Raw genomic sequence first — 23,898 nt, 5'->3', positions numbered from 1 at the left:
TGATGGGATGTGGTTGGGAAAAACAAACAAACAAAAAAACCACCGCTGGGCACAGGGCAGGGACTGGGGCCTTTGGAGACAGTAGATGCCAGATCCAGGAGCAAACCCTTCAGAAGAAACAGCGAGACTCATGTATTCATGTATTCACACAACCTCCTTCTCAGTACACAGCAATGAACAAGATGGACAAAACCCCTGTCCTCTCCCAGAGCTGAGATTCCAGGGTACGAAAGAAAATGAGGCCAGGCGCAGTGGCTCATGCCTGTAATCCCAGCACTTTGGGAGGCGAGGCGGGCGGATCACTTGAGGTCAGGAGTTCAAGACCAGCCTGGCCAACATGGTGAAACCTTGTCTCTACTAAAAATACAAAAATTAGCCTGGCGTGGTGGTGTGCACCTATGATCCCAGCTACCCAGGAGGCTGGGGCACGAGAATCGCTTGAACCCACGAGGCGGAGGATGCAGTGAGCTGAGATCGCGCCACTGCACTCTAGCCTGGATAGAGCGAGATTCAGTGTCAAACAAAAAACAGAAAAAGAAAATGAAACATGTTTATCAAAGCAGCGTTTGCCCTTTCTGTGCAGTGCCCTCCATATTATCTATTGTGTTCTTTCGTTTAAAAAAAAAAAAAAAGGCCTTTCCTGGCACGGTGGCTCACTCCTAACATTTTGGGAGGCAAAGGCAGGAGGATCACTTGAAGCCAGAAGTTCGAGACCAGTCTGGGCAACATGGCGAGACCCTGTCTCAATAGTTATTTTAAAAAATATAAATAAATTTCAAAGAATATTGTGCCCTGGTCAGAACACAATAAATTGAATTTTGGGGGGCGCTTGTGAGTGGACACCCAAAGTTTGAAGGTCCCGATCCTTCTGTGTCCCAACAAAAGTAGCGAGGCACATCCCTCCTTTTTTAGGAAAAAGGAAACAGGCTTAGGGAGGTTGCAGCGGGGTGGGGCCAGGGCTGGCGGGCTGGGGTTCCTCGGAAGCAGCAAGCCCCTCAATCCCTGCACGCAGGTGGCCGCGGCTGGCGCCTTCGCGCAGACACTGCGGCGCTACACGTCGCTCAACCACCTGGCGCAGGCGGCACGCGCTGTGCTGCAGAACACCGCACAGATCAACCAGATGCTGAGCGACCTCAACCGCGTGGACTTCGCCAACGTGCAGGTGAGCGCGGGGCGGGGCGGGGCGGGCGAATGAGGGGCAGCCTAACGGGGCGGGCCAGGCGGGGGTGACGGCGGCTGAGCCCCGGGCGCCCGCCCACCCTCTGTGCCCCAGGAGCAGGCCTCGTGGGTGTGCCGCTGCGAGGACCGCGTGGTGCAGCGGCTGGAGCAGGACTTCAAGGTGACGCTGCAGCAGCAGAACTCGCTGGAGCAGTGGGCGGCCTGGCTGGACGGCGTGGTGAGCCAGGTGCTCAAGCCCTACCAGGGCAGCGCCGGCTTCCCCAAGGCCGCCAAGCTCTTCCTCCTCAAGTGGTCCTTCTACAGGTGCGCGCGCGGCGGGATCGGGTCCGGGCGGCACCAGGGAAGGCCCCGCGTCCCTGGGGGTCTCAGGTGCTCTTCTACGACGACCCGAGCCTGCAGGCGGGGCGGGCAGGCTGGGGCCCTGGGCTCATGTGCCGGGAAGGCTGTGCGGGATCCAGCCTGAGTCACTGGGCTGGCGCGAGGCCCGGGCGCATCGCAGCGGGGAGGGGGAGAGGGGGTCGGGCCGGACGGGGCCCGACGGTCTCCTCTCCGTCTCCATCCCCAGCTCCATGGTGATCCGGGACCTGACCCTGCGCAGCGCCGCCAGCTTCGGTTCCTTCCACCTCATCCGGCTGCTCTACGACGAGTACATGTACTACCTGATCGAGCACCGCGTAGCCCAGGCCAAGGGCGAGACCCCCATCGCCGTCATGGGCGAGGTGCGCGAGGCGGGCCACTGGGGGCGCGGGCGGGGCGCCAGGCGGCGGGACCCTCACCCATTTTCTTCTCTTCTTCCTCCAGTTCGCCAATCTGGCCACCTCCCTGAACCCCCTGGACCCCGACAAAGGTAGGCGAGGCGTGTTCCCACCCAGGGCGCGGGTCCCGGGGGTGGCGGACAACGGAGGGGCTCGGGAGGAGGAGGAGCCCGGGGGCGTTGCCACCCCGCCCCGAGCCGGACTTGGTCCCTGTGTTCCAGACGAGGAGGAAGAAGAGGAGGAGGAGAGCGAGGACGAGCTGCCGCAGGACATCTCACTGGCGGCTGGCGGCGAGTCACCCGCGCTGGGCCCAGAGACCCTGGAGCCGCCGGCCAAGCTGGCGCGGACTGACGCGCGCGGCCTCTTCGTGCAGGCGCTGCCCTCCAGCTAAGCCCTTGGCCTCCCCGCCCCACCCGCCCCTGCCACCCCTCCACGCCAGGGTCCCTCAAAGCTTCTGTGGCTTCGTGGTCACTGCTCCAGCCTCAGCCAGGGCAGGGAGGGGGACTCCGAGACAGGGAAGGCCGGGGCCCTCCTCCCTTATGGGGCCGGCACAATCAGTGGGCTGGGCGGAGCCGCAGCTGCAAACTCTGACACAAAAGACGTGCCTTAAGGAACCCGCCGCGTGCCCAGGTGCCCCGCGGGGCATCCAGCTCGGCCCCTTGGCCGCCCCCCTCCCAGGCCGCAGCATCTTCTCCCCAGCCCCGTCCTCCCACCACCCCAGGGGGCAAGCAGGCAGGCCCCCTCCCGTGCGGAACTGTTAACTTATTCAGCTCGCTGGCTTTGCACAGCCTGTCCTGGACCCAGCCCTGAGCCCCGGGCCGGCGCAGGTGGGCGTCACCTGGGGACTCCCCACTGTCAGCAGCAGCCCCAGGACACCCTACCCCCAGCAACCCCACTGCTTCCCCTTCTTGGTATTAAGTGCAATTAAAGCCGTGGGTGTCGCATCTTCTCCAGCGCTGGGCCCTCCCTTGCCCCCAAGCCCAAGAAGGGGGCACTGCCCGGCCCGGCTGTGAGGAGGGCGGCAGGGGGCACGGCCTCCAGCTTCCAAAGAGCAGCGAGCCGCGGAGCCGGGGAGTGCCCACAGACCCCAGCCCCCGCGCCCCTGCCCTCCGCCGCTGGTTTGTAATGGAACCTTTTCTGTGCCCCTATCTTCCCGGAGACCATGCTTCTCCTCCGTGCCGTGCGACCCCCACCCCATGACTATTGTGCGATTCGTGAGCGCCGCCCGAGCGGAGTTGGTAACTTGTTGGGTTTTTTTCCAACCATCATGGCCTTATCTGTTCCAGTTTTCTCAGTGTTTTCAGCCTGTGAGATAGATGTTTATGGCAAGAAAAAGGAAAAAAAAATGGAAATCTGACCTATTGTATAAAAATCACTATTTTGTGTGCTCCGCGTGCTATAGCTTTTGGGGCGGCCCTGCCCAGTCCCCGTGCCCACGGGGCTCCCTCTCCCGGTGGTGAAAGTGTCCACACGTGTGGTAGTCTAGTGTGCCGAGCTGTTTTCTACCTTTTTGTAGTCTTTCTTAAAACAATAAATTCCGCTGTGATATTTGCCTACTGCTGACTCGCCGGGCCTTGGTGGGGGCCTTGGGGCGGGGGCTCCAGCTGGGCCCCAAGCTGCAGTGACAGGACCTCAATGAGGTTCAGAAATTAAAACATTTATTACATGAAGAAGAACGGAATGGGGATGGCCAGGTTGCCGGCCTGGGTGGGGAGGCTGGGGGCGGGCAGGGCAGGGGGAATGGGGTCCATTCGACCTCCCCGAGGGCAACGTCCACAGCTGTAGCTGAGAAAAGGGGCAAATGCACGAGGGGCCAGGCCCATGCCCAGCTCGGGGTGAAGGCGGGGCACTCAGGCTGGTGGGGCAGGGGGCACCCTCTCTCTGCCCCTTCCCAACTTAAATAGGCATAAATAAAAAGCGTCCAGACCCTCAGGCCAACAGAGGCTGCCCTGCCCAGCCCCGTTCCGCAGCCTAACACTAGTGGCGGTCATCAGTCGGTGGGCCAGCCGGCCAGGAAGAGGCCACCCCAGGGAGGCGGCCGGTCCCAGGCCACGGAGGTAGTTGGAGTCAGTGTCCGGGGCGGCCTGGCCCTCACAGCACGATCCACGTATATCGCTCGCTGTCCGCCAGAACCTTCAGGGAGCACCCTACAGGGACAGGTGGAGACAAAGCATAGAGCCCCTGCCTGCCTGGCCCTGCGGCCACACCCTCCACCTGACTTGCTTCTGGCCCAGAAGGTTCCAGAAGGCAGGGACCCTGCTGAGTTGCCCTCTGCCTCTAGCCTGCAGCTACCCAATAAATGTAGCGTGAATGAGTGACCAGCCAGGCCATGACTGGTGGGAGGCTCCCAGGCCCCACACTTTCAGGGCTGCTGAGCTGGGCCTGGCCTGGGCTGCCCTCTCCTCACCAGCCTTCCCACCCATTTCATCAGCGCTCAGGAATCAGCTCCTGGGTGAGGACAAGTGTTCCTGGTGACCCTGACCATCACGGGGTCACCGAGCCCCACCTTTGTGCAGCGCCTCATTGGTCATCCTGTTGACGTAGCGGCCGCTGCTCTCCGGCACCAGCCACTTCATGACCATGTCCACGCAGCTCTTGCGGTAGGAGCTCCAGACACTGCCGCTGCGGGGCCAGGGGGTGAGTGGCTCTCGTCGCCTTGGCCGCGCCCTGCCCCTGTCCCCCCAGCCCTGCCTCACCTGGTCTGCCCTTTGACCTCAGTCAGGTCGCCTACACTGACTGTCTCGAAGATCCCTGTGTTGAGGTCCCATGCCACCTTGAGGCTGGTGTGATAGGTCTTTGGTCTACAGTGGAGAGGAACATAGGACAAACGCTGGGACAGCCGGGCTCCTGAACCAGGCCCCAGGCTACCCTGAGGGCCTTTTGTCTTTGGAGCAGCTATGGAGGGGCCCAGCCAGGTTGTGGCACAGGGAGAGCCTTCTCACGTCCCCACACCCCCACCCTGAAGTGTCTGCCAGTGGCCCCCCTAGTGGACAGAGAGGGCAGGATCCCCGCGCTCACCGGAGCTGGCCCTCCTCAGTGGGGGACGGGAAGGCCAGGAGCAGCAGGCCAATGTTGATGAGGACCTGGTTGGTTTCTGGGCAGACCTGGGGGTGGGGGTGGACGATGCCAACTGTTGAGGGCGACCCCAGAGTACAGGAAGCCCTGGGCCCACCCTGCCCGCCCTGGGCCCACCTCCAGAATGACGATGTCATAGTCGCTGAAAGAACAGAACTGATGGCCCCAGGTAGCGTCGTGGCGGATGACCTCATTGATAACATATTCGAAGTCTAGTGTGAGCTGCTCCACTGTCAGGTACTGGCCCTGCGGGTGAGTGGGTAGGCGCAGGGGACGGTGCCAACTGCCCCCCGGCAGCTCCCCGGGACTGTCCTTGGCCCGCCCACTGCCCACACCCACCTGGACAGCAGTCCGCTCCCGCATGGGCCGCAGGTTGCGGCCACGAAGATCAGTCACCACGAAGGGCAGGGAGATCTTGTCGTCCTCAAACTCTGGGGAGGCAGGAAGTGGGGGTGGGGTGGAGGGAGGCCAGGGGCCCCGTCTGGGTTGGCCTCTCCATCCCAGGCCCTGCCACATGCCTGCCCCCCGCTCACCGTCCTCCGGCTCCGTCCCCTCTCCGGACTCCAGCACATAGTACAGCTTGGTGTAGTTGACGTAGCCAGGCTCGGAGGCAGGTGCCTCCGAGGCAGGGGGGCTGTCCCGGGGTGCCGTCTCTCCACACAGGGCTAGGGGCTCAGAGTGCGCACGGCAGCGGCTGCCAGAGGGTCCTGGGCACAGGGCAGGCCGGGCTTCCTCAGGGGCCCCGCCCTTGGCCTCTTTGGCCCGGCGGAAGATGTCAGCCACAAACTCCTTGGCTTTGGCAATGGCGGGCGAGGGCTCAGGAGACCCAGAAGAACGGGCTGGGGCCGCCTCAGGGCAGAAACTGGGGAGGGCAGGGGGCAGCTCTGGGCTCTGGGGCTCAGGGGGGCTGGCAGGCGCCAGGGGGCAGGTGCTGTGGTCATACAGGATTTGGCAGAAACTCCTGTCACCTAAGAAGAGATGGGGGTGGAGAAGTGTCAGTCTCAGGTGCTCCCAGCCTCACTCAGTGTCCCCAGGGGTTTTCAGAAACCCACCTTAAGGAGACACTTCTAGGAGACTTGGCTATGCTGAGATCAGTTTGAAACACCCAGAAGGGGAAAGACCTTTCTGCGCATGCACACCACGCATTCATGCGTGCAGACGTTCATTCAAACCCCTTTCTTAAGCTGTCTACTGAGCGCCCCACACTGAGGACACAGGAGTGAACCAGACAGACAGAACCCTGCCCTGAGGGAGACGACACTCTACAGTGTAGAGTGTTCACTACAGTAGCATCCAGCCTCCTAACATCTGCCACTCTGTCGAGGGACATCTTGTGATTTTCACTGGCGTTTCTCTGATATGGAAGACCTAAGGCAAAGCCCTCGGTCCTTCCTGACACAAGCCAGACCACTGCGGGCACACTTCATCGAATCAGGGCCTCTGTCTCTGCCTGCCTAGAGACGACTCCCCCAAGGAATGTGGGGAACACATGGAGAACCCCAACATATTCACTAAACAACCCTGTGGCTGGGCCCCAACCCAGGTTTCCTCCGAGCCCCCTACAAGCAACCCCTAGAGAGGGGCCACATCCCCCAGAATGTAGCTCGGGGATAAACATGCCCAAGGTCACATCTGAGAAAAATCGAGTCCGGGCTCCCCTCCACCACCGTGACAGCCCTCCCACAACAGGGCGGGGAACAGAAGGTGACAATGGCCAAGGAAGAAAGCACCCCTCTGTGTCAGCAGCTCCCACTGATGACCACGCCCTTTCCCTGGGCTGGTACAGAGCTGATCGTCCGCTGTGGTCGTTCCTAACAGGACCCACAGCCAAAAGGGCAGAGCTGCGTCAACCCTCGCAAGCTGGGGGGTTCATGGCCAAAAACCAAGTGGCCAAGCCTCAGCAAGAGACAGCGCCTCACCCTTCCTGGTATAGATTGGGGGTGAGGACAGAAGGCCCCAGATATGTCTGGGGACAGAGTGCCCTGGTCCCTGGCTTATTTGTGGGCTGCGTTATATACATTTAATCCTGCCCACTCCCCGACCGCCCCAGGGACAACCATTTCCATGAGGATTTAATGGACGTCTTTGCATCTGAGTTCTTGCAAAATTAAAACGTCTTTTTTTTTTTGGAGATGGAGTCTTGCTGTCTCCCAGGCTGGAGTACATTGGCACAATCTCGGCTCACTGCAACCTCCGCCTCCCGGGTTCAAGCAATTCTCCTCCCTCAGTCTCCTGAGTAGCTGGAATTATAAGCATGTGCCACCATGCCCAGCTAATTCTTATATTTTTACTAGAGATGGGATTTCACCGTGTTGGCGACACTGGTCTTGAACTCCCTGATCTCATGTGATCCGCCTGCCTCAGCCTCCCAAAGTGCTGGGGTTACAGGCATGAGCCACTGTGCCTGGCCTAAATCGTCTTTTTAATTTATATTAAGTGGTTCCAGTTATAGATTCCTTGTGTTTCACCCACATGTGCACGCATCTGACACATGCTCCATGGATGCACACACAGGGGCCTTCATTGGTGTTCCACAGATGCCCCCAACCCCTCGCCACCTCCTAAGTCGCTCCCCAATCCCCAGGGAGGGTTCTTCAGGTGGCCCCCAACTCCCCCTCAGCAGTCTTGGACATACGGACCCAGTGAGACTCTGCCAGAGGGAGAGACCCGGGCACAGGGCAGCTGGGTCAGTCATAGTCACAATTCTGTTGCCAAATGGCCCCCGGGGCCCCCTCCCTCCTGTTGCTGCCAGCCGGTGGCATGATCCAGCCTCCTGACATTTGTCACTGTCAAGGGACATCTTGTGATTTTCACTGGCATCTTTCCGATATCAAACATATAAGGCCAAGTGCCTGCCCACTAACCACACCCTGAAATGTCACATTAGCGTTTCTCTTCTTAAGAGAAAGGGGCGCTACCCCGTCCAGCTAGCCAACTGTAGCTATTTCAGCTTAAAACAACTACAATTAAATCCATCACAGGCCAGACGCGGTGGCTCACGCCTGTCATCCCAACACTTTGGGAGGCCAAGGTGAGTGGATCACTTGAGGTCAGGAGTTTGAGACCAGCCTGATCAACATGGTGAAATCCCATCTCTACTAAAAACACAAAAATTAGCTGGGTATGATGGCACAGGCCTGTAGTCCCAGCTTCTCGGGAGGCTGAGGCAGGAGAATTGCTTGAGCCTGGGAGGTTGCAGTGAGCCAAGATCGCGCCATTGGACTCCAGTGGAAAAAAAAAAAAAGTATCACAAGCTCAGTTCCTCAGTCACATGAGCCACATTCCAAGTGGCTGCTGGAGGCAGCCATGGTGGGACATCTCAGCCACTGGAAAGATCCCGTGGGCAGGGCTGTGGTGGGCGTGGCCACATTTGGACCACAGCATTCCCACGACCAGGCTGTGTGACTTGGGGAAGTAGCTCCCACCTCTCTACGCCTGGGGCCCCTTGTCTGTGTGGTGGGGTAGGGAGAGGACCCGCTTCACGCGTTGCCGGGTGGCCACGAGACCGCAGGGCCTACCTGCCGAGTGGACGGAGACAGCGCAGGCCACCAGGGAGTAGCTGGTGTTGAGCAGCACCACCTGGTCCTTCTTGAGCTGGAAGGCGGGCTGGAAGGTGGGGAAGGGGTAGACCACCTGGTACTTGGTGTGCAGCATGAAGCCATGCCGTAGGCACTGTGCATTCGGGTCTCCTGCAGCAACACACGCCACAGCAGCTCACTCTCGGCCCGGAGCAAGCGGGGGAGGGGGGAAGAGGCCCTCGCCCCCTCGGCCCCCTCACCTGGGTGGGCCCGGCTGGCATCCTGGCAAGCAGCACAGCGGCCTGGCGGTGGCACGGCCACGGTGCTGACGTAGATGTCACGGTGGTTCTCGTCACTCATCATCATCATGTTCATGAGCATCCCGTTGGCCGAGCGGGTGCTGGGGGCCAGCATACCCTCAGCTGCCTGGTCGGCGCCTGGGGGGCCCCCACTGCACACCCCCTGCCCCAACCAGCCGAGGCTCCCCCAGGCGCCTGGTCTCACTTGAAGCCGAAGACGATGACCTTGGAGGCGTCGCTGGGCCACTCGCACACGGTCAGGTACAGGTCGCTGTAGATCTCCTCGTCCTGGAATAGCCGAACCTGCCGGACCTGTGAGGCACGTTCAGGGGCAGCACCGGGTCAGGGAAACTGCGGAGGTCCCCTGAAGCTGTACGATGCAGTCCCTCATCAGGGCTGGGGCTGAGCGGGTAGGAGCACCCCAACAGCACCCGCCACACCCCTCCACCTTGCCTGAGGACAGCCGTGGAGGCTCCTTTCACCAGTCGGGGAGACCAGGCCAGGGTGGGATGCAGCCGATGGGAACAATGTCCCGGGGGAGACTGCGCCAGGCACTGGTTCCAAGCCCAGCCTACCCTGAAGCCCATTCAGCTCTCTGAGTTCACATGTATGCTGAGGTAACAGCACACCTCCTGGGGGGGTTCCAGGAGTCAAGGGTCAAGGCTAAAGCCAGGGTGCCCTGGTCCTAATAAAGCTAACTGGCCTGAGCCGACATGTTCTACAGCTTCATAGGGTGTGTTGAACCAAATGGAATTGCTGCTATTTACCCATTTTGAACCATAAAAATGGTAATTTCTTTTTCTTTTTTGAGACAGAGTCTCGCTCTGTAGACTGGAGTGCAGTGGTTCGATCTCGGCTCACTGCAACCTCCACCTCGCAGGTTCTAAGCGATTCTCCTGCCTCAGCCTCCGGAATAGCTGGGATTACAGACATGTGCCACCATGCCCGGCTAATTTTGTATTTTTAGTAGAGATGGGGTTTCACCATGTTGGCCAGGCTGGTCTTGAACTCCTGACCTCAGGTGATCCACCCAGCTTGGGCTCCCAAAGTGCTGGGATTACAGGCGTGAGCCACTGTGGCCAGCCTTCGCTTTTTTTGTTTTGTTTTGCTTTGTTTTAGAGACAGGGTCTCACTCTGTTGCCCAGGCTGGAGTGCAATGGTGTGATCATGGCTCACTGCAGCCTCAAACTCTTGGGATCAGGTGATCCTCCTGCCTCAGCCTCCAGAGGAGCTGACTACAGGCACACGCCAATATGCCCAGCTATTTTTTTTTTTATTTTTAGTAGAGACGGGGTTTTGCCATGTTGCCCAGCCTGGTCTTGAACTCCTCGGATCAAGTGATCCTCCCGCCTTGGCCTCCCAAAGTGCTGGGATTACAGGTGTGAGCTACCATGCCAGGCCCTGGTAATTTCATATGGTTGGATCTAACACATGGAATCTTGACGATGACCCCAGGAGTACATGATGATCATTTTACACCCAAGGAACCTGAGGCTCAGAGGGTGCTGTGACCTGCTGAACCACACCATCTGAAGGGCCAGCCTGGTGCTGAAGCCTCCCTACCAGCTTGAGCTTGCTGTGAACGTTGAACTCCCACCAGTACAGATGGTAGATGTAGAAGGAGAAGTCGTCATCCCCACTGCTGCTGGTGTAGGAGAGGACGTAGCGGCCGCATTTGGAAAAGCCCAGGAAGATGTGTCTGTGGGGATGGAGGGGGCACAGCGGCCAGGTCAGGGCGAGCCCACCACTCCCGCCCACCTGCCCCCTTTGCCTGGGCCCAGCCTCACCCTGCATAGAGGAAGTCCTCATCCACAATGTTCTTGAGGGACACGCACACCCGGGGAGGCAGCTTCCGGAAGAGGCGAGGGGAGAGCTGTCCGCTGATCTGGGGAAGGGGTGGCCAGGGCACTTCAGGCACCATCTGCAGCCCCTAGCCCCCTCACCCACGGCAGAGAGGCAGAGCGGCTCTCACCGGGTCCAGACCGGCCCAGCCCACCATAATGGTCAAAAGAGGCCAAGCTCTGGAAGGTGGGAACAACTGAGGCAGATGGGGACAGTAAAGCCAGATGGACCGCGCTTGAGCCTTCATCTCCACCAGGGACCCAGGCCACCTTCCCAGTTCCATACCTCTTCAGCCTCAGGTCCCTCTTGACTGAGCCCAGCGTCACCGCCCCCAAGAAAGTTCCCCAATCACCCTGTCCCACGCTGGGCCACCTGCTTCCCTCCCTGAAGGCTGTCCCTAAGCTGTGGGTATTTATCCTACTAAGGAGGCTGGGACAGAGTCCTGACCTGCACCCATCTGTTCCCAACCCACCCGCCTTCAAACAAGGGGGCTCCTCCTCCCCGGGGCAGCTCTGGCCTCTGCTGGGGGCCAGTCGAGGCAGATAGAAGGGTGAGCCTAACAAATGACCCAACGCCCCCTTCCCAATTAACTACCGCCTTCCAACGGAATCCAAGGGAATCCCTCATCCCCAAAACTTCACCGCGGAAGGATCTGCGGGGACTGACAGGCAGAAGCCAGGCACAGGGATATCCGAACAGCCTCAGTCTTGCTACCCAGGCTGACTGGGGAGACACAACTCTGCCTTCAAGACATTCCAATCTGATGGGAAGAGTCCTGTCTGGGAAGCTCCCTGTCTGATGGGAGACAGCCCTGTCCACATGGAGGTCTCAGTCTGACGGAGGAAACAGCCCGGCCAGCCAGGCCCAGGCCGACAGGGGAGACACAGTCCCTGCCCAAGGAGCTTCCAAGCTAAGGGCGGAACCACAGCCAAGCCCAGGGAGCTCCCAGGCTAAGGGCGGAGACTGTCCCAGCCCAGGGAGCTCCCAGTCAAAAGGGGGAGACACAGCACTGCCCTTACAAAGCTACCAGCCTCACGGAGAAGGCGCAGTCCCTGTCCACAGAGACACAGCCTTGCCCCAGTTACTGCCCACCTGCAAGAGATCCACATTTCTGCCCTCCAGAGCTCCCAAACTGATGGGGGAGAGAGACATCATCCCCCAGCTCTGGGAGTTTCCAGTCTGATGGAGGAGACAGAGCCTGCTTAGGTAACTCTCACTCTGCGGGGGAAGACTCAGCCCTATCCAGGGAGCTCCCACACTTTCAATGGGGAGGCCCACCCAGGTACTGGAACTCCCAGCTCATGTGTGGTCGGGGCTCGGGCAGGGAGAGGAACATCAGGCGGAGGAAGCCCAAAGCCAGCGGCAGGGGCTCTGCAAAGGGGGCGGGAAGGTTCCATTATGAAGCAACCATGGGAGCAGAGCTTTGAAAAGCCTGGATCGCCCCCTTCCTCCTGATTCTCCCTGCGGCCTCTGGGGTCGCCTCCCTCCGAGCCCCCTCCCTGGGGCCCCGCCCCCAACCCCCTCCATCCCAGCCCCTTTGCCGGTCACCCGACACAACCACCTGCATCCAGGCCCCCGACTGAGCCCCCTCCATCCAAGCCATCTCCCCCGGGCCCCGCCCAGGCCCTGCATCCGAGCCCCCTCCCCTGGGGCCCCGCCCCCAACCCCTCACCCCGCGAACGCCCTCCTCCCTCCGCCTCCCTCGTCCCTACTCCCCACCCTCCGGCGCGCTCCCCACTCCGGCTCCAGGCCTCACCTTGACCCGCTCCAGCTGCTTGAGGACGTGCTCCCGCCGCCGCCCTGCTGCCCGCTTCCCTCCGGCTCCCCCGGGGCCGCCGCCGCCGCTCCCAGCCCCGCTGTTCCGCTCCGATTTCGAGCTGGGCGCCATTTTCACCCCCTCCCTCCACTTCCGGAGCAACCGGCCCCTTCGCCCCACCCCTGCAGCCTCCTCATTGGTCCTTTTTCGGGACAGCGGCCCGCCGGTTGGGCGAAAGCCCGCACTCGCGCTATGTCTGTCCATCAAAGCCATCTCGACTCTTGATTGGTAGCGACAGTAACAGCCCCCGCGGCCGGTTGCCGTATTCCCGCCCCGCCTTAAGGACGTACCACTCGGAGGTCCCGTTTGTTCGCCCAGCCCAGATAACTTTGATCTGATAGGTGAATATCTCTGTCTGTCTCAACGGCGTCACGCCCCCCGTGGCTGGCGGGTTTCCATGGAGACCACAGGCGGTCCAGGCCCTTGGGCGGGGCGACGGGAGCCTGTGGTCCACCAAGGCTCGAGAATCCTCAGCTCCGGGCCGCCCGCGCCCGGTCCAGGTGGGCAAAGGCCTGACGAGCATACTTGGGCGGCAGAGCCAGGCCGAGGAAAGAGATTTACAAAAAAGGAAAAAACGATGGGATTCGATGAAAGCTTGTTTCCGATGGGCGGGTTGGTGGGATGATGGTGGTGATAATGATAGCATCAATCATGGATCGCTCCACATGTGACACGGTTCTGAGCTTAAACAGTTCGATGTGGCAGGGCCCTGTTGTGCCAATTATGCAGATCATGGCAATAAAAATAATTGTTGAAGGTCCGCTCCGTGCATCATATTCATATACATTACCTCATTTATTTTATTTTTTTAGACAGAGTCTCACTTTGTCACCCAGGCTGGAGTGCAGTGGCGTGATCACGGTTCACTGCAGCCTCGACCCCGGGCTCAGATGATCCTCTCACCTCAGCCTCTCATGTAGCTAGGACTACAGGCGTGCGCCACCACGCCCGCCTAATTTTTTGTATTTTTAGTAGAGACGAGGTTTCACTATGTTGGCCAGGCTGGTTGCGAACTCCTGACCTCAGGTGATCCGCCCGCCTAGGCCTCCCAAAGTGCTGGAATTACGGGCATAAGCCACCGCGCCCGGCCTAATTTTTTGTATTTTTTGTAGGGACGGAGTTTCACCAAGTTGTCCAGGCTGGTCTCCAACACCTGGGCTCAAGTGATCCTCCCACCTCTGCTTCCCAAAGTGTTGGGAGGACAGGTGTGAGCCCCCACCCCTGGCCAGCCCATTCAATCCTCTGAACAATCTAGAAGATAGGTTTTTTTAATTATCTTCATTAAAAAAATTTTTTTTGTAGAGATGGGGTCTCACTATGTTGCCCAGGCTGCTCGAAAACTCCTGACCTCAAGGGATCATCCCATCTTGGCCTCCCAAAGTGCTGGGATTACAGGCATAAACCACTGTGCCCAGCTGATTTCAAGGGTTTTAGGAGTTATGTACTAGAAAACCTAAGACCAAAATATGGTTTTTAAAAATATATTACAACACAATATCACAACATATCTTTTTTTTTTTTTTTTTTTTGAGATGGAGTTTTGCTCTTGTTGCCCAGGCTGGAGTGCAATGGCACAATCTCAACTCACTGCACCCTTCACCTCCTGGGTTCAAGCAAACGATTCTCCTGCCTCAGCCTCCCAAGTAGCTGGGATTACAGGCATGTGCCACCATGCCCGGCTAATCTTTGTATTTTTAGTAGAGACAGGGTTTCACTATGTTGGCCAGGCTGGTCTCAAACTCCTGACCTCAAGTGATCCACCCACCTCACCCTCCCAAAGTGCTGGGATTACAGGCGTGAGCCACTGCGCCCAGCCATCACAATGTATCTTTAGCCAAAGGTTCCTCTGCTTCTTGCATACCCTACGTCCATGGAGAGCAAAGCTGTCTCCAAGACAGTGGGGACACCTGGCAGCTACTGCCTTAACCAAGTGATCAAAATCAACATCACCAATGATAAGTCATACTGACATCACGGACCCCAGCTATGTGATAGGGAGGACATTTGTAACTGTCTGATATTATCCCCAAACCTAGAACCTCAATCTAACCATTAGACAACATCAGACATTTATCCCAGATTGAAGAAGGTTCTCAAAATACATGACCAGGCCAGGTGCGGTGGCTCATGCCTGTAAGCCCAGCACTTTGGGAAGCAGAGGAGGGAGGATCACTTGAACCCAGGAGGTCAAGACCAGCCTGGGCAACATGGCGAAACCCTCATCTCTACAAAACATCAAAGAAATTCACTGACTCTACTGGCACACGCCTATAGTTTCAGCCACTCGGGAGGCTGAGGCAGAAAGATTACTTGAGCCCAGGAGGTCAAGGCTGCAGGGAGCTATGATGGTGCCACTGCACTCCAGCCTGGGAGACAGAGCGAGACCTTGTCTCAAATAAAAAACAAAACAAGGCCAGGCATGGTGGATCACGACTGTAATCCCAGCACTTTGGGAGGCTGAGGTGGGCAGATCACAAGGTCATGAGACTGAGACCATCCTGGCTAACACAGTGAAACCCCGTCTCTACTAAAAATACAGAAAATTAGCCGGGCCTGTAATCTCAGGTGGCACACGCCTGTAGTCCAGCTTCTCGGGAGGCTGAGGCAGGAGAATCACTTGAACCTGGGAGGTGGAGGTTTCAGTGAGTCGAGATCACGCCACTGCACTGCAGCCTGGGTGACAGAGCAAGACTCTCAAAAAAAAAAAAAATTAAAAAATTTAGCGGAGTGTGGTGGCGTGAACCTACAGTCCCAGCTACGTAAGAGGCTGAGGTGGGAGGATCACCCGAGCCCTGGAGGCTACAGTGAGCGGAGATTGAGCCACTGCGCTCCAGCTTGGGTGACAGAGTGAGATCCTGTCTCAAAACAAAACCCAAAACCCAAAACCCAAAACCCAAAAAACATTAGAGGAAATTGAGTGAAGGGAATAAAAGAACTCTCTGTACCTTCTTTGCAGATCTGAAAATGTCTAATTTCAGGCTGGGCACAGTGGCTCACACCTGTAATCCCAGCATTTTGGGAGGCTGAGACAGGAAGATGGCTTGAGAAGAATTTGACCAGCCTCGGCAACTGTTAAGACCTCGTCTCTACAATGAAAAAACATTTTTTTTTCATTAGTCTGGTGTGTGGTAGCATGTCTGTAGTCCTATGTACGTGGGAGGCTGAGTCGGGAGGATCCCTTGTGCCCAGGAGTTTGAAATTACAGTGAGCTGTGTTGGCGTCACTACATTCCAGCCTGGGTGACAGAGCAAGACCCTGTCTTTAATAATAATAATAAAATTACAAATAACAAAAATAAAATAATGTTGTTTCAAAATTCAAAGGGGCCAGGCACGGTGGCTCACATCTGTAATCCCAACACTTGGGGAGGCCAAGGCGGGCGGATCACTTGAGGACAGGGGTTCAAGACAAGCCTGGTCAACATGGTGAAATGCTGTCTCTACTAAAAATACAAAAATTAACTGGGCTTGATGGTGGGCTCCTATAATCCCAGCTACTCAGGAGGCTGAGGCATGAGAATCGCTTGAACCCGGGAGGCAGAGGTTTCAGTGACACAGAGCGTGACTCTGTGTCAATAAATAAACACATAAATAAACTCTAAGTTTTTAAAAGAGCATGGGGGAGGATTTTATTTTTTTTTTCTGAGACAGAGTTTCACTCTGTCACCCAGGCTGGAGGGCTGTGGCACCATCTCGGCTCACTGCAACCTCCGCCTCCCAGGTTCAAGTGATTCTCCTGCCTCAGCCTCCCAAGTAGCTGGGACTACAGGCGCCTGCCACCATGCCTGGCTTTTTTTTTTTTTTTTTTTTTTTTGTAGAGGCAGGGTTTCACCATGTTAGCCAGGATGGTCAGGATGGTCTTGATCTCCTGACCTCGTGATCCTCCCACCTTGGCTTCCCAAAGTGCTGGGATTACAGTCGTGAGCCACCGCACCCGGCCAGGAGGATGTTATTATGACTGCTATGTGCAGAATGGTCTTGGGGGATGAGGATGGAGGCAGGAATAGTCTTGGGGGAGCCAGGAGGGTAGGTGATGATGACTTAGATTAATCTACTAGCATTGAAAATGGAGAATACGGCCGGGCATGGTGGCTCACGCCTGTAATCCCAGTACTTTGGGAGGCTGAGGCGGGTGGATCACGAGGTCAGGAGATCGAGACCATCCTGGCTAAACATGGTGAAACCCCGTCTCTACTAAAAATAAAAAAAATAAAAAAAATAAATTAGCCGGGCGTGGTGGCGGGCGCGGTGGCGGGCGCCTGTAGTCCCAGCTACTCAGGAGGCTGACGCAGGAGAATGGTGTGAACCCGGGAGGCGGAGCTTGCAGTGAGCCGAGATTGCGCCACTGCACTCCAACCTGGGCGACTGATCAAGACTCCGTCTCAAAAAAAAAAAAAAAAAAAGAAAAGAAAAGAAAATGGAGAATACTGGCCATGGTGGCTCATGCCTGTAATCTCAGTGCTTTGGAAGACCAAGGCAGGAGATGGCTTGAGTGGGAGGATTGCTTAAAGTCTCCCTTGATCGCCGGAGACCAACCTGGGCAACATAGTGAGATCCCATCTCTATAAAAATTTTAGAAATTAGCGTGAAGGCCTGAGCCTGTACTCCCAGCTACTTGGGAGGCTGAGGTGAGAGGATCGCTTGAGCCCAGGAGTTCAAGGCTGCAAGTGAGCCGTGATCGCACCACTGCACTTCAGCCTGGGCAACAGAATGAGACGCTGTAATAATAATAAAAATAAAGAAAGAAAATGGAGAAAAGTGGCCATAGTCAGAGCCGATGGGGTCATTTTCAAGGACAAGATATTGGGATAGGGGCAAGGAGAGAGGAGTTAATGATGACTTTAGCATCTGAGTGGAATATTTAGCAAAATGTTAGTGCCATTTTTTGATATGAGGAAGACTAGGGAGAAGTCAGTTTGGCCCAAGTCAGTTGAATACGTACATGGGACAAACAGACTGTTTATCCTTCTATATCACATCACTCTCAATCCTTCGCTTCTGACACCAGATGATGGGGCAGCTTCTCCCAAATCAAGTAATTCCCCAATTCTTGGTGGACACCAACATGATGTCCTGCAATTTACCTCAATTCTTTTTTTTTTCTTTTTTCTTTTTTTTTTGAGGTGGAGTTTTGCTCTTGTCACCCAGGCTGGAGTGCAATGGTGCGATCTCAGCTCACTGCAACCTCCGTCTCCCGGGTTCAAGTGATTCTACTGCGTCAGCCTCCCAAATAGCTGGCATTACAGGCGTGCACCACCAGGCCCAGCTAATTTTTGTATTTTCAGTAGAGACCGGGTTTCGCCATGTTGGCCAGGCTGGTCTTGAGCTCCTGGCCTCAGGTGATCCACCTGCCTTGGCCTCCTAAAGTGCTGGGATTACAGGCATGAGCCACCATGGCCAGCCTTTTTTTTTTTTTCTGAGATGGAGTCTTGCTCTTTCACCCAGGCTGGAGTGCAGTGGTGCAATCTTGGCTCACTGAAACCTCCGCCTACAACAATTATTATAAAGGTGTTTTTATGGTGTTTTTTTTTTGTTGTTTTTGTTTTTGTTTTTTTTTTTGTTTTTGAGACAGGCTGGAGTGCAGTGGTGTGATCATAGCTCACTGTAGCCTCCACCTCCCAGCCTCACGCAATTCTCCCACCTCAGCCTCCCGAGTAGCTGGGACTACAAGTGCGTACCACCACGGCCAGCTAATTTTTGTATTTTTAGTAGAGAAGGGGTTTCACCATGTTAGGCAGGATGGTCTTGATCTCCTGACCTCGTGATCCGCCCACCTCGGCCTCCCAAAGTGCTGGAATTACAGGCGTGAGCCACTGCACCTAGCCAAGACTTCCCATATTTCTGATCGTTCGTCACTTGGACTCTCCCTTAATACGTATATGTATTTGTTTACAAATAACCCAACTATACAGGTGCATTTAGACCACTCTTTCTAGCCTGTGAATTAAATCATACCTGGAAAAGGGCCATAAAATAGGATGGGGCAGGTAAATAGAACTAGAAATTATGATTCATTTCCCACACCCAACTTTGGAGACCAGTGGCTTTGAACACAGAAAGCCTTGGGCTCAATTTTCCTTATGGTCCTAACTCCTCATTGCTTCCTTTTTACAGCTCATCCCACTTTCATGCAGTAGTGATAGAAACTCAATTGTTTTTTTTTCCAAGACAGAGTTTTGCTCTGTCACCCAGGCTGGAGTGTAATGGCTCGATCTCGGCTCACTGAAACCTCTGCCTCCCAGGTTCAAGCAATTCTCCTGCCTCAGCCTCCCAAGTAAGCTGGGATTACGGGTACCCACCACCACGTCCGGCTAATTTTTGTATTTTTAGTAGAGACGGGTTTCATCATGTTGGCCAGGCTGGTCTCAAACTCCTTACCTCGTGATCCGCCCACCTCGGCCTCCCAAAGTGCTAGGATTACAGGCATGAGCCACTGTACCCAGCCAAGAAACTCCATTTTTATCTGAACATGTGGCTTCCCAGCAGAAAGATGGTGTTTCTCAGCCTCCCTTGAAGTTAGCAGTGTGTATCCACCATTTCCTTTCTTTTCTTTTTTGGAAACAGGGTCTTGCTCTGTTGCCCAAGTTGGAGTGCAGTGGCACTCCACCCAGGCTCAAGCAATCTTCCCACTTCAGCCTCCCAAGGAGCTGGAACTACAGGCATGCACCACTGTGCCCAGCTAATTAAAAAATTTTTTGTTTTTTTTTTTAAATGGAGTCTCGCTCTGTCACCCAGGCTGGAGTTCAGTGGTGTGATCTCGGCTTACTGCAACCTCTGCCTCCCAGGTTCAAGCGATTCTCCTGCCTCTACAACGCCAGGTGCAGTGGCTCACGCCTGTAATCCCAACACTTTGGGAGGCTGAGGCGGGTGGATCACAAGGTGAGGAGTTCAAGACCAGCTTGGCCAAGATGGTGAAACCGTGTCTCTACTAAAAATACAAAAATTAGCTGGGCGCAGTGGCAGGCACCTGTAATTCCAACTACTCAGGAGGCTGAGGCAGGAGAATCACTTGAACTCGGGGGATAGAGGTTGCAGTGAGCCGAGATCATGCCACTGCACTCCAGCCTGGGCAGCAGAGTGAGACTCCATTTCAAAAAAAAAAATTGTAGAGACAGGGTCTCACTTTGTTTCTCAGGCTGGTCTTAAACTCCCGGGCTCATGCAATCCTTCCACCTCCACCTCCCAAAGTGCTGGGATTACAACCGTGAGCCACCTTGCCCAACCTAATTTTCTGAATTTTTTTTTTTAAAGATGAGGGTCTCACTATGTTGCCCAGGCTGGTTTTGAACTCTTGTCCTCAAGTGTTCCTCCTGCCTCAGTCTCCTGAGTAGCTAGGATTACAGGTGTGAGCCACTGCACCCTGCTCAACTTTTTTGCTATTTAATTCAACAGATGTACAGGGCACATTGGTGCATGCCCATGGCCCCAACTATTCAGGAGTATTGCTTGAGCCTGGGAGTTGGAGTTCAGACTGGGAAACATAGCGAGCTCCTGTCTCTTAAAAAACAAAATAAAACAGGCCGGGTGTGGTGGCTCATGCCTGTAACCTCAGCCCTTTGGGAGGCCAAGGTGGGTGGATCACCTGAGATCAGGAGTTCAAGACCAGCCTGACCAATATGGTAAAATCCTGTCTGTAATAAAAATACAAAAATTAGCCAAGCATGGTGGTGTACGCCTGTAGTCTTAGCTACTGGGAAGACTGAGACAGAAGAATTGCTTGAACCCAGGAGGCAGAGGTCGCAGTGAGCCGAGATCATGCCACTGCACTCCAACCTGGGTGACAGAGTGAGACTCCCTCTCAAAAAAACCCCAAAACAAACAAAAAAAACCCCAAACAGGCCAGGAGTAGTGGCTCACATCTGTAATCCAGTACTTTGGAAGGCCAAGGCAGGCGGATCATTGAGGTCAGGAGTTTGAAACCAGCCTGGCCAACTTGGCAAAACCTGTCTCTATTAAAAATACAAAAATTAGCCAGGCATCATGGCCTGCGCCTGTAGTCCCAGCTACTCGGGAGGCTGAGACACGAGAATCGCTTGAACCCAGGGATCGGAGGCTGCAGTAAGCAAAGATCCCGCCACTGCACTCCAGCCTGGGCAACAGAGAGACTGTCTCAAAATAAACAAATAGGGCCAGGTGTGGTGGCTCACGCCTGTAATCCCAGCAATTTGGGAGGCCAAGGCAGGCAGATCACGAGGTCAGGAGATCAAGACCATCCTGGCTAACACGGTGAAACCCTGTCTCTACTAAAAATACAAAAAAATTTAGCCAGGCATGGTGGCGGGCGCCTGTAGTCCCAGCTACCCGGGAGGCTGAGGCAGGAGAAGGTGTGAACCCGGGAGGCGGAGCTTGCAGTGAGCCGCCGAGATTGCGCCACTGCACTCCAGCCTGGGTGACAGAGCGAGACTCTGTCAAAAAAATTAATTAATTAATTAATTTAATAAATAAAACAAAACAAAAACAGATGTACAAGGATATCCAGTGGCAAGCCTCTCTTTGCCCCCAGCCACAAGCATTCGGGTCTCCCCCCAGAGCTAGCCAATATGTATGTTTTAATATATGGAAATGATCTACATTGTTAGCATCATTCTGCAATTTTTTTTCCCACAAGATTATCTCTACCCAGGTTAATCCATGTCGTGGTTTGAATGGTGTCCCTCAAATAGATAGGTAGATGTCCTGTCTCCCCGATGCCATGAATGTGACCTGATTTGGAAAACAGGTCTTTGCGATGTAATTCAGTTGAGGATCTTGAGATGAGATTATCCCAGATTAACTGAGTGGACCCTAAACCCAAAGACCAGTGTCTTTATAAAAGACAGGAGAGGAGAGGCCGGGCGCGGTGGCTCACGCCTGTAATCCCAGCACTTTGGGAGGCCGAGGCAGGTGGATCATGAGGTCAGGAGATCGAAACCATCCTGGCTAACGTGATGAAACACCGTCTCTACTAAAAACACAAAAAAATTAGCCGGGCGTGGTGGCATGCACCTGTAGTCCCAGCTAATTGGGAGGCTGAGGCAGGAGAATGGCGTGAACCCAGGAGGCAGAGCTTGCAGTGAACCAGGATCACACCACTGCACTCCAGCCTGGGCAACAGAGCGAGACTCCATCTCAAAAATAAATAAATAAATAAAGACAGGAGAGGAGAAACAGACTCAGTGAAGAAGGTCATGTGGAAACTGAGGCAGAGATTAGGGTGATGCAGCCACAAGCCAGGAAACACCAACAATTGCCTGGAACCACTTCCAGTCTCCAGAACTGTGAATACATTCCTTTCTTTTCTTTCTTTCTTTTTTCTTTTCTTTCTTTTTTTTTTTTTTTTGGAGTTTCACTCTCGCTGCCCAGGCTGGAGTGCAATGGCGCGATCTCAGCTCACCACAACTTCTGCCTCCCAGGTTCAAGTGATTCTTCTGCCTCAGCCTCCTGAGTAGCTGGGATTACAGGCATGTGCCACCATGCCTGGCTAATTTTGTATTTTTAGTAGAGACGGGGTTTCTCCATCTTTGTCAGGCTGGTCTCAAACTCCCGACCTCAGGTGATCCGCCTGCCTCAGCCTCCCAAAGTGCTGGGATTACGGCATGAGACACCGTGCCTGGCCCTTTCTGTCTTTTTTTAGAGAGAGTCTTGCTCTGTCACCCAGGCTGGAGTGCAGTGGTGTGATTGCGGCTCACTGCAACCTGTGCCTCCTGAGCTCAAGCGATTCTCCTGCCTCAGCCTCCTGAGTAGCTGGGATTACAGGCGTGCACCACCATACACAGCTAATTTTTTGTTGTTGTTTTTTTGTATTTTTTAGTAGACATGGGGTTTCACCATGTTGGCCAGGCTGGTCTCAAACTCCCAACTTCACATGATCTGCCCGCCTCCGCCTCCCAAAGTGCTGGGATTACAGGTGTGAGCCACAGGGGTGCACAGCCAATCCTATGTGCATTCTGTAAATATTTACTAAATACTGATTATACCAGGCTCCGTGCTGGACACTGGGGCCACATTGATGGACCATACTCCATTGTTATCCCTGCAGAGGCCCCTGCTGGGTAATGCAGAACTGGGCAGGACCAGGCAGGACTGGACAGGACAGTGTGGCAGAAGGGGAGTTTGTTGCAGGAAGATAAGGCCAGTGGGTTATTTACAGGAACAATGGTTAGGTTCCTAGCCAATCAGCACATTCCATCCCTCTGGCCCCAGGGATTGGCTCTGGATGGACATGTGACCAAATTTAGGCCAATGAGATTTAAGTCTGAGGCTTTCTACTAAAGCCAGGGAAGAATGCTTATTGGTTCTAGGAATGTCTTAGCACCACATGCAGAAGCCTGCAGGTAGAGTTCAGAGTTCAAGAGAGAATTCATCTAGAAGATATCACTGGAGCCCCTGGATCCAGCTGTGCCTGAAGGATACAGGTTTTCTGTTCATGAGCCAGTAAATGCCCTTGTTTGTATTAGCTAGTTCAGTTTGGGTTCTCCTTCCTTTGCAATGGAAAGAGGCTTGCCCGGAACTCAAACATCTTGGTTCTTATTGCTGCTTCCCTGGGGGCTAGGACTGCTACAGTAGTCCTGTCTCCCTAGGGTTAGCCCCATTACACTGCTGAAGAGACTGAGGAACTTCCACCCAATGTCCAAGCTAATGGCTATCCATCCCATGGGGAGTACTTGAGATAGGACCTGTTGTTCTCTTCTGGCCTAAACTAAGACCCATCTCCTGTCTCACCCCATGAAGAGAGACCCTCAGGAGGTCACACAGCCCTAGGAAACATGAACAGATAACCACCTCTCTTGGCCCATGTTTCTTAACTTTTTTTTTCTTTGAGATGGAGTCTTGCACTGTCGCCCAGGCTGGAGTGCAGTGATGCAATCTCAGCTCACTGCAACCTCCACCTCCCAGGTTCAAGAAATTCTCCTGCCTCAGCCTCCCAAGTAGCTGGGATTATAGGTGCCTGCCACCATGCCTGGCTAATTTTTTTGTATTTTTAGTAGAGACGGGGTTTCACCTTGTTGGCCAGGATGGTCTCGAACTCCTGACCTTAGGTGATCTGCCCACCTCAGCCTCCCAAAGTGCTGGAATTACAGGCGTGGGCCACTGCGCCCAGCCACTGTTTCTTGATCACTTCCTCCCTCCCCTGTATCACTGCCTGCCTTCTCTGGAATAAATGCACTCAATCCTTGTCTCAAGCTCTGCTTCTGGGAGACTCCAACTCAGGGCCTTGGCCACTCCCAAGCTGAGCAGACGCTATACTTTTTTTTTTTTTTTTTTTTTTTTGAGACGGAGTCTCACTGTTACCCAGCCTGGAGTGCAGTGGTGTGATCTCGGCTCACTGCAGCCTCCAGCTCTCAGGTTCAAGCAATTCTCCTGCATTAGCCTCCTGAGTAGCTGGAATTACAGGCACACACCACCGTGCCCAGGAAATTTTTGTATTTTTAGTAG

The 23,898-nt window shown here is 55.1% G+C and overlaps 2 protein-coding genes across 11 annotated transcripts in view; one reads left to right on the top strand and one right to left on the bottom strand.

Annotated features, from left to right (window-relative positions):
- RFX1 (regulatory factor X1) overlaps nt 1-3,480 on the top strand; it is a 45,473-nt gene extending 41,993 nt beyond the window's left edge. For all 10 annotated transcript variants that reach the window (XM_016935276.4, XM_063800578.1, XM_063800576.1 and 7 more), the window contains 5 exons: nt 1,013-1,162; nt 1,274-1,482; nt 1,745-1,898; nt 1,981-2,026; nt 2,156-3,480. In XM_016935276.4, the coding sequence (XP_016790765.1) occupies nt 1,013-1,162; nt 1,274-1,482; nt 1,745-1,898; nt 1,981-2,026; nt 2,156-2,325 (729 nt within the window). In that variant the 3' untranslated portion in view covers nt 2,326-3,480. The remainder of the gene's footprint in view (nt 1-1,012; nt 1,163-1,273; nt 1,483-1,744; nt 1,899-1,980; nt 2,027-2,155) is intronic.
- Nucleotides 3,481-3,575: 95 nt separating this feature from the next.
- Nucleotides 3,576-12,605, bottom strand: DCAF15 (DDB1 and CUL4 associated factor 15). Its single transcript, XM_016935277.4, has 13 exons — nt 12,425-12,605; nt 10,614-10,711; nt 10,390-10,525; nt 9,032-9,138; nt 8,788-8,927; nt 8,528-8,698; nt 5,543-5,977; nt 5,349-5,440; nt 5,127-5,255; nt 4,953-5,038; nt 4,631-4,735; nt 4,441-4,556; nt 3,576-4,081 (listed from the first exon to the last, which is right to left on the bottom strand). The coding sequence occupies exons 1-13, from the start codon at nt 12,554-12,556 to the stop codon at nt 4,026-4,028; spliced, it is 1,803 nt and encodes a 600-aa protein (XP_016790766.2). The 5' UTR covers nt 12,557-12,605; the 3' UTR covers nt 3,576-4,025.
- Nucleotides 12,606-23,898: the final 11,293 nt, after the last annotated feature.

This window comes from Pan troglodytes, chromosome 20 (genome assembly GCF_028858775.2).
Source record: "Pan troglodytes isolate AG18354 chromosome 20, NHGRI_mPanTro3-v2.0_pri, whole genome shotgun sequence".
Classification (NCBI taxonomy): domain Eukaryota; kingdom Metazoa; phylum Chordata; class Mammalia; order Primates; family Hominidae; genus Pan; species Pan troglodytes.
Note: the sequence above shows the minus strand (reverse complement) of the source record. Positions and strands in the feature narration are given on the sequence as shown.

Excerpts from the sequence above, each read along its gene's own strand:
- DCAF15 (XM_016935277.4), bottom strand. The coding sequence starts at position 12,556 with ATGGCGCCCAGCTCGAAATCGGAGCGGAACAGCGGGGCTGGGAGCGGC. Across the intron at positions 10,526-10,613 it reads GAGGACTTCCTCTATGCAGG|ACACATCTTCCTGGGCTTTT; the intron begins GTGAGGCTGGGC and ends CCATCCCCACAG. Across the intron at positions 4,736-4,952 it reads ACTGAGGAGGGCCAGCTCCG|ACCAAAGACCTATCACACCA; the intron begins GTGAGCGCGGGG and ends TCTCCACTGTAG.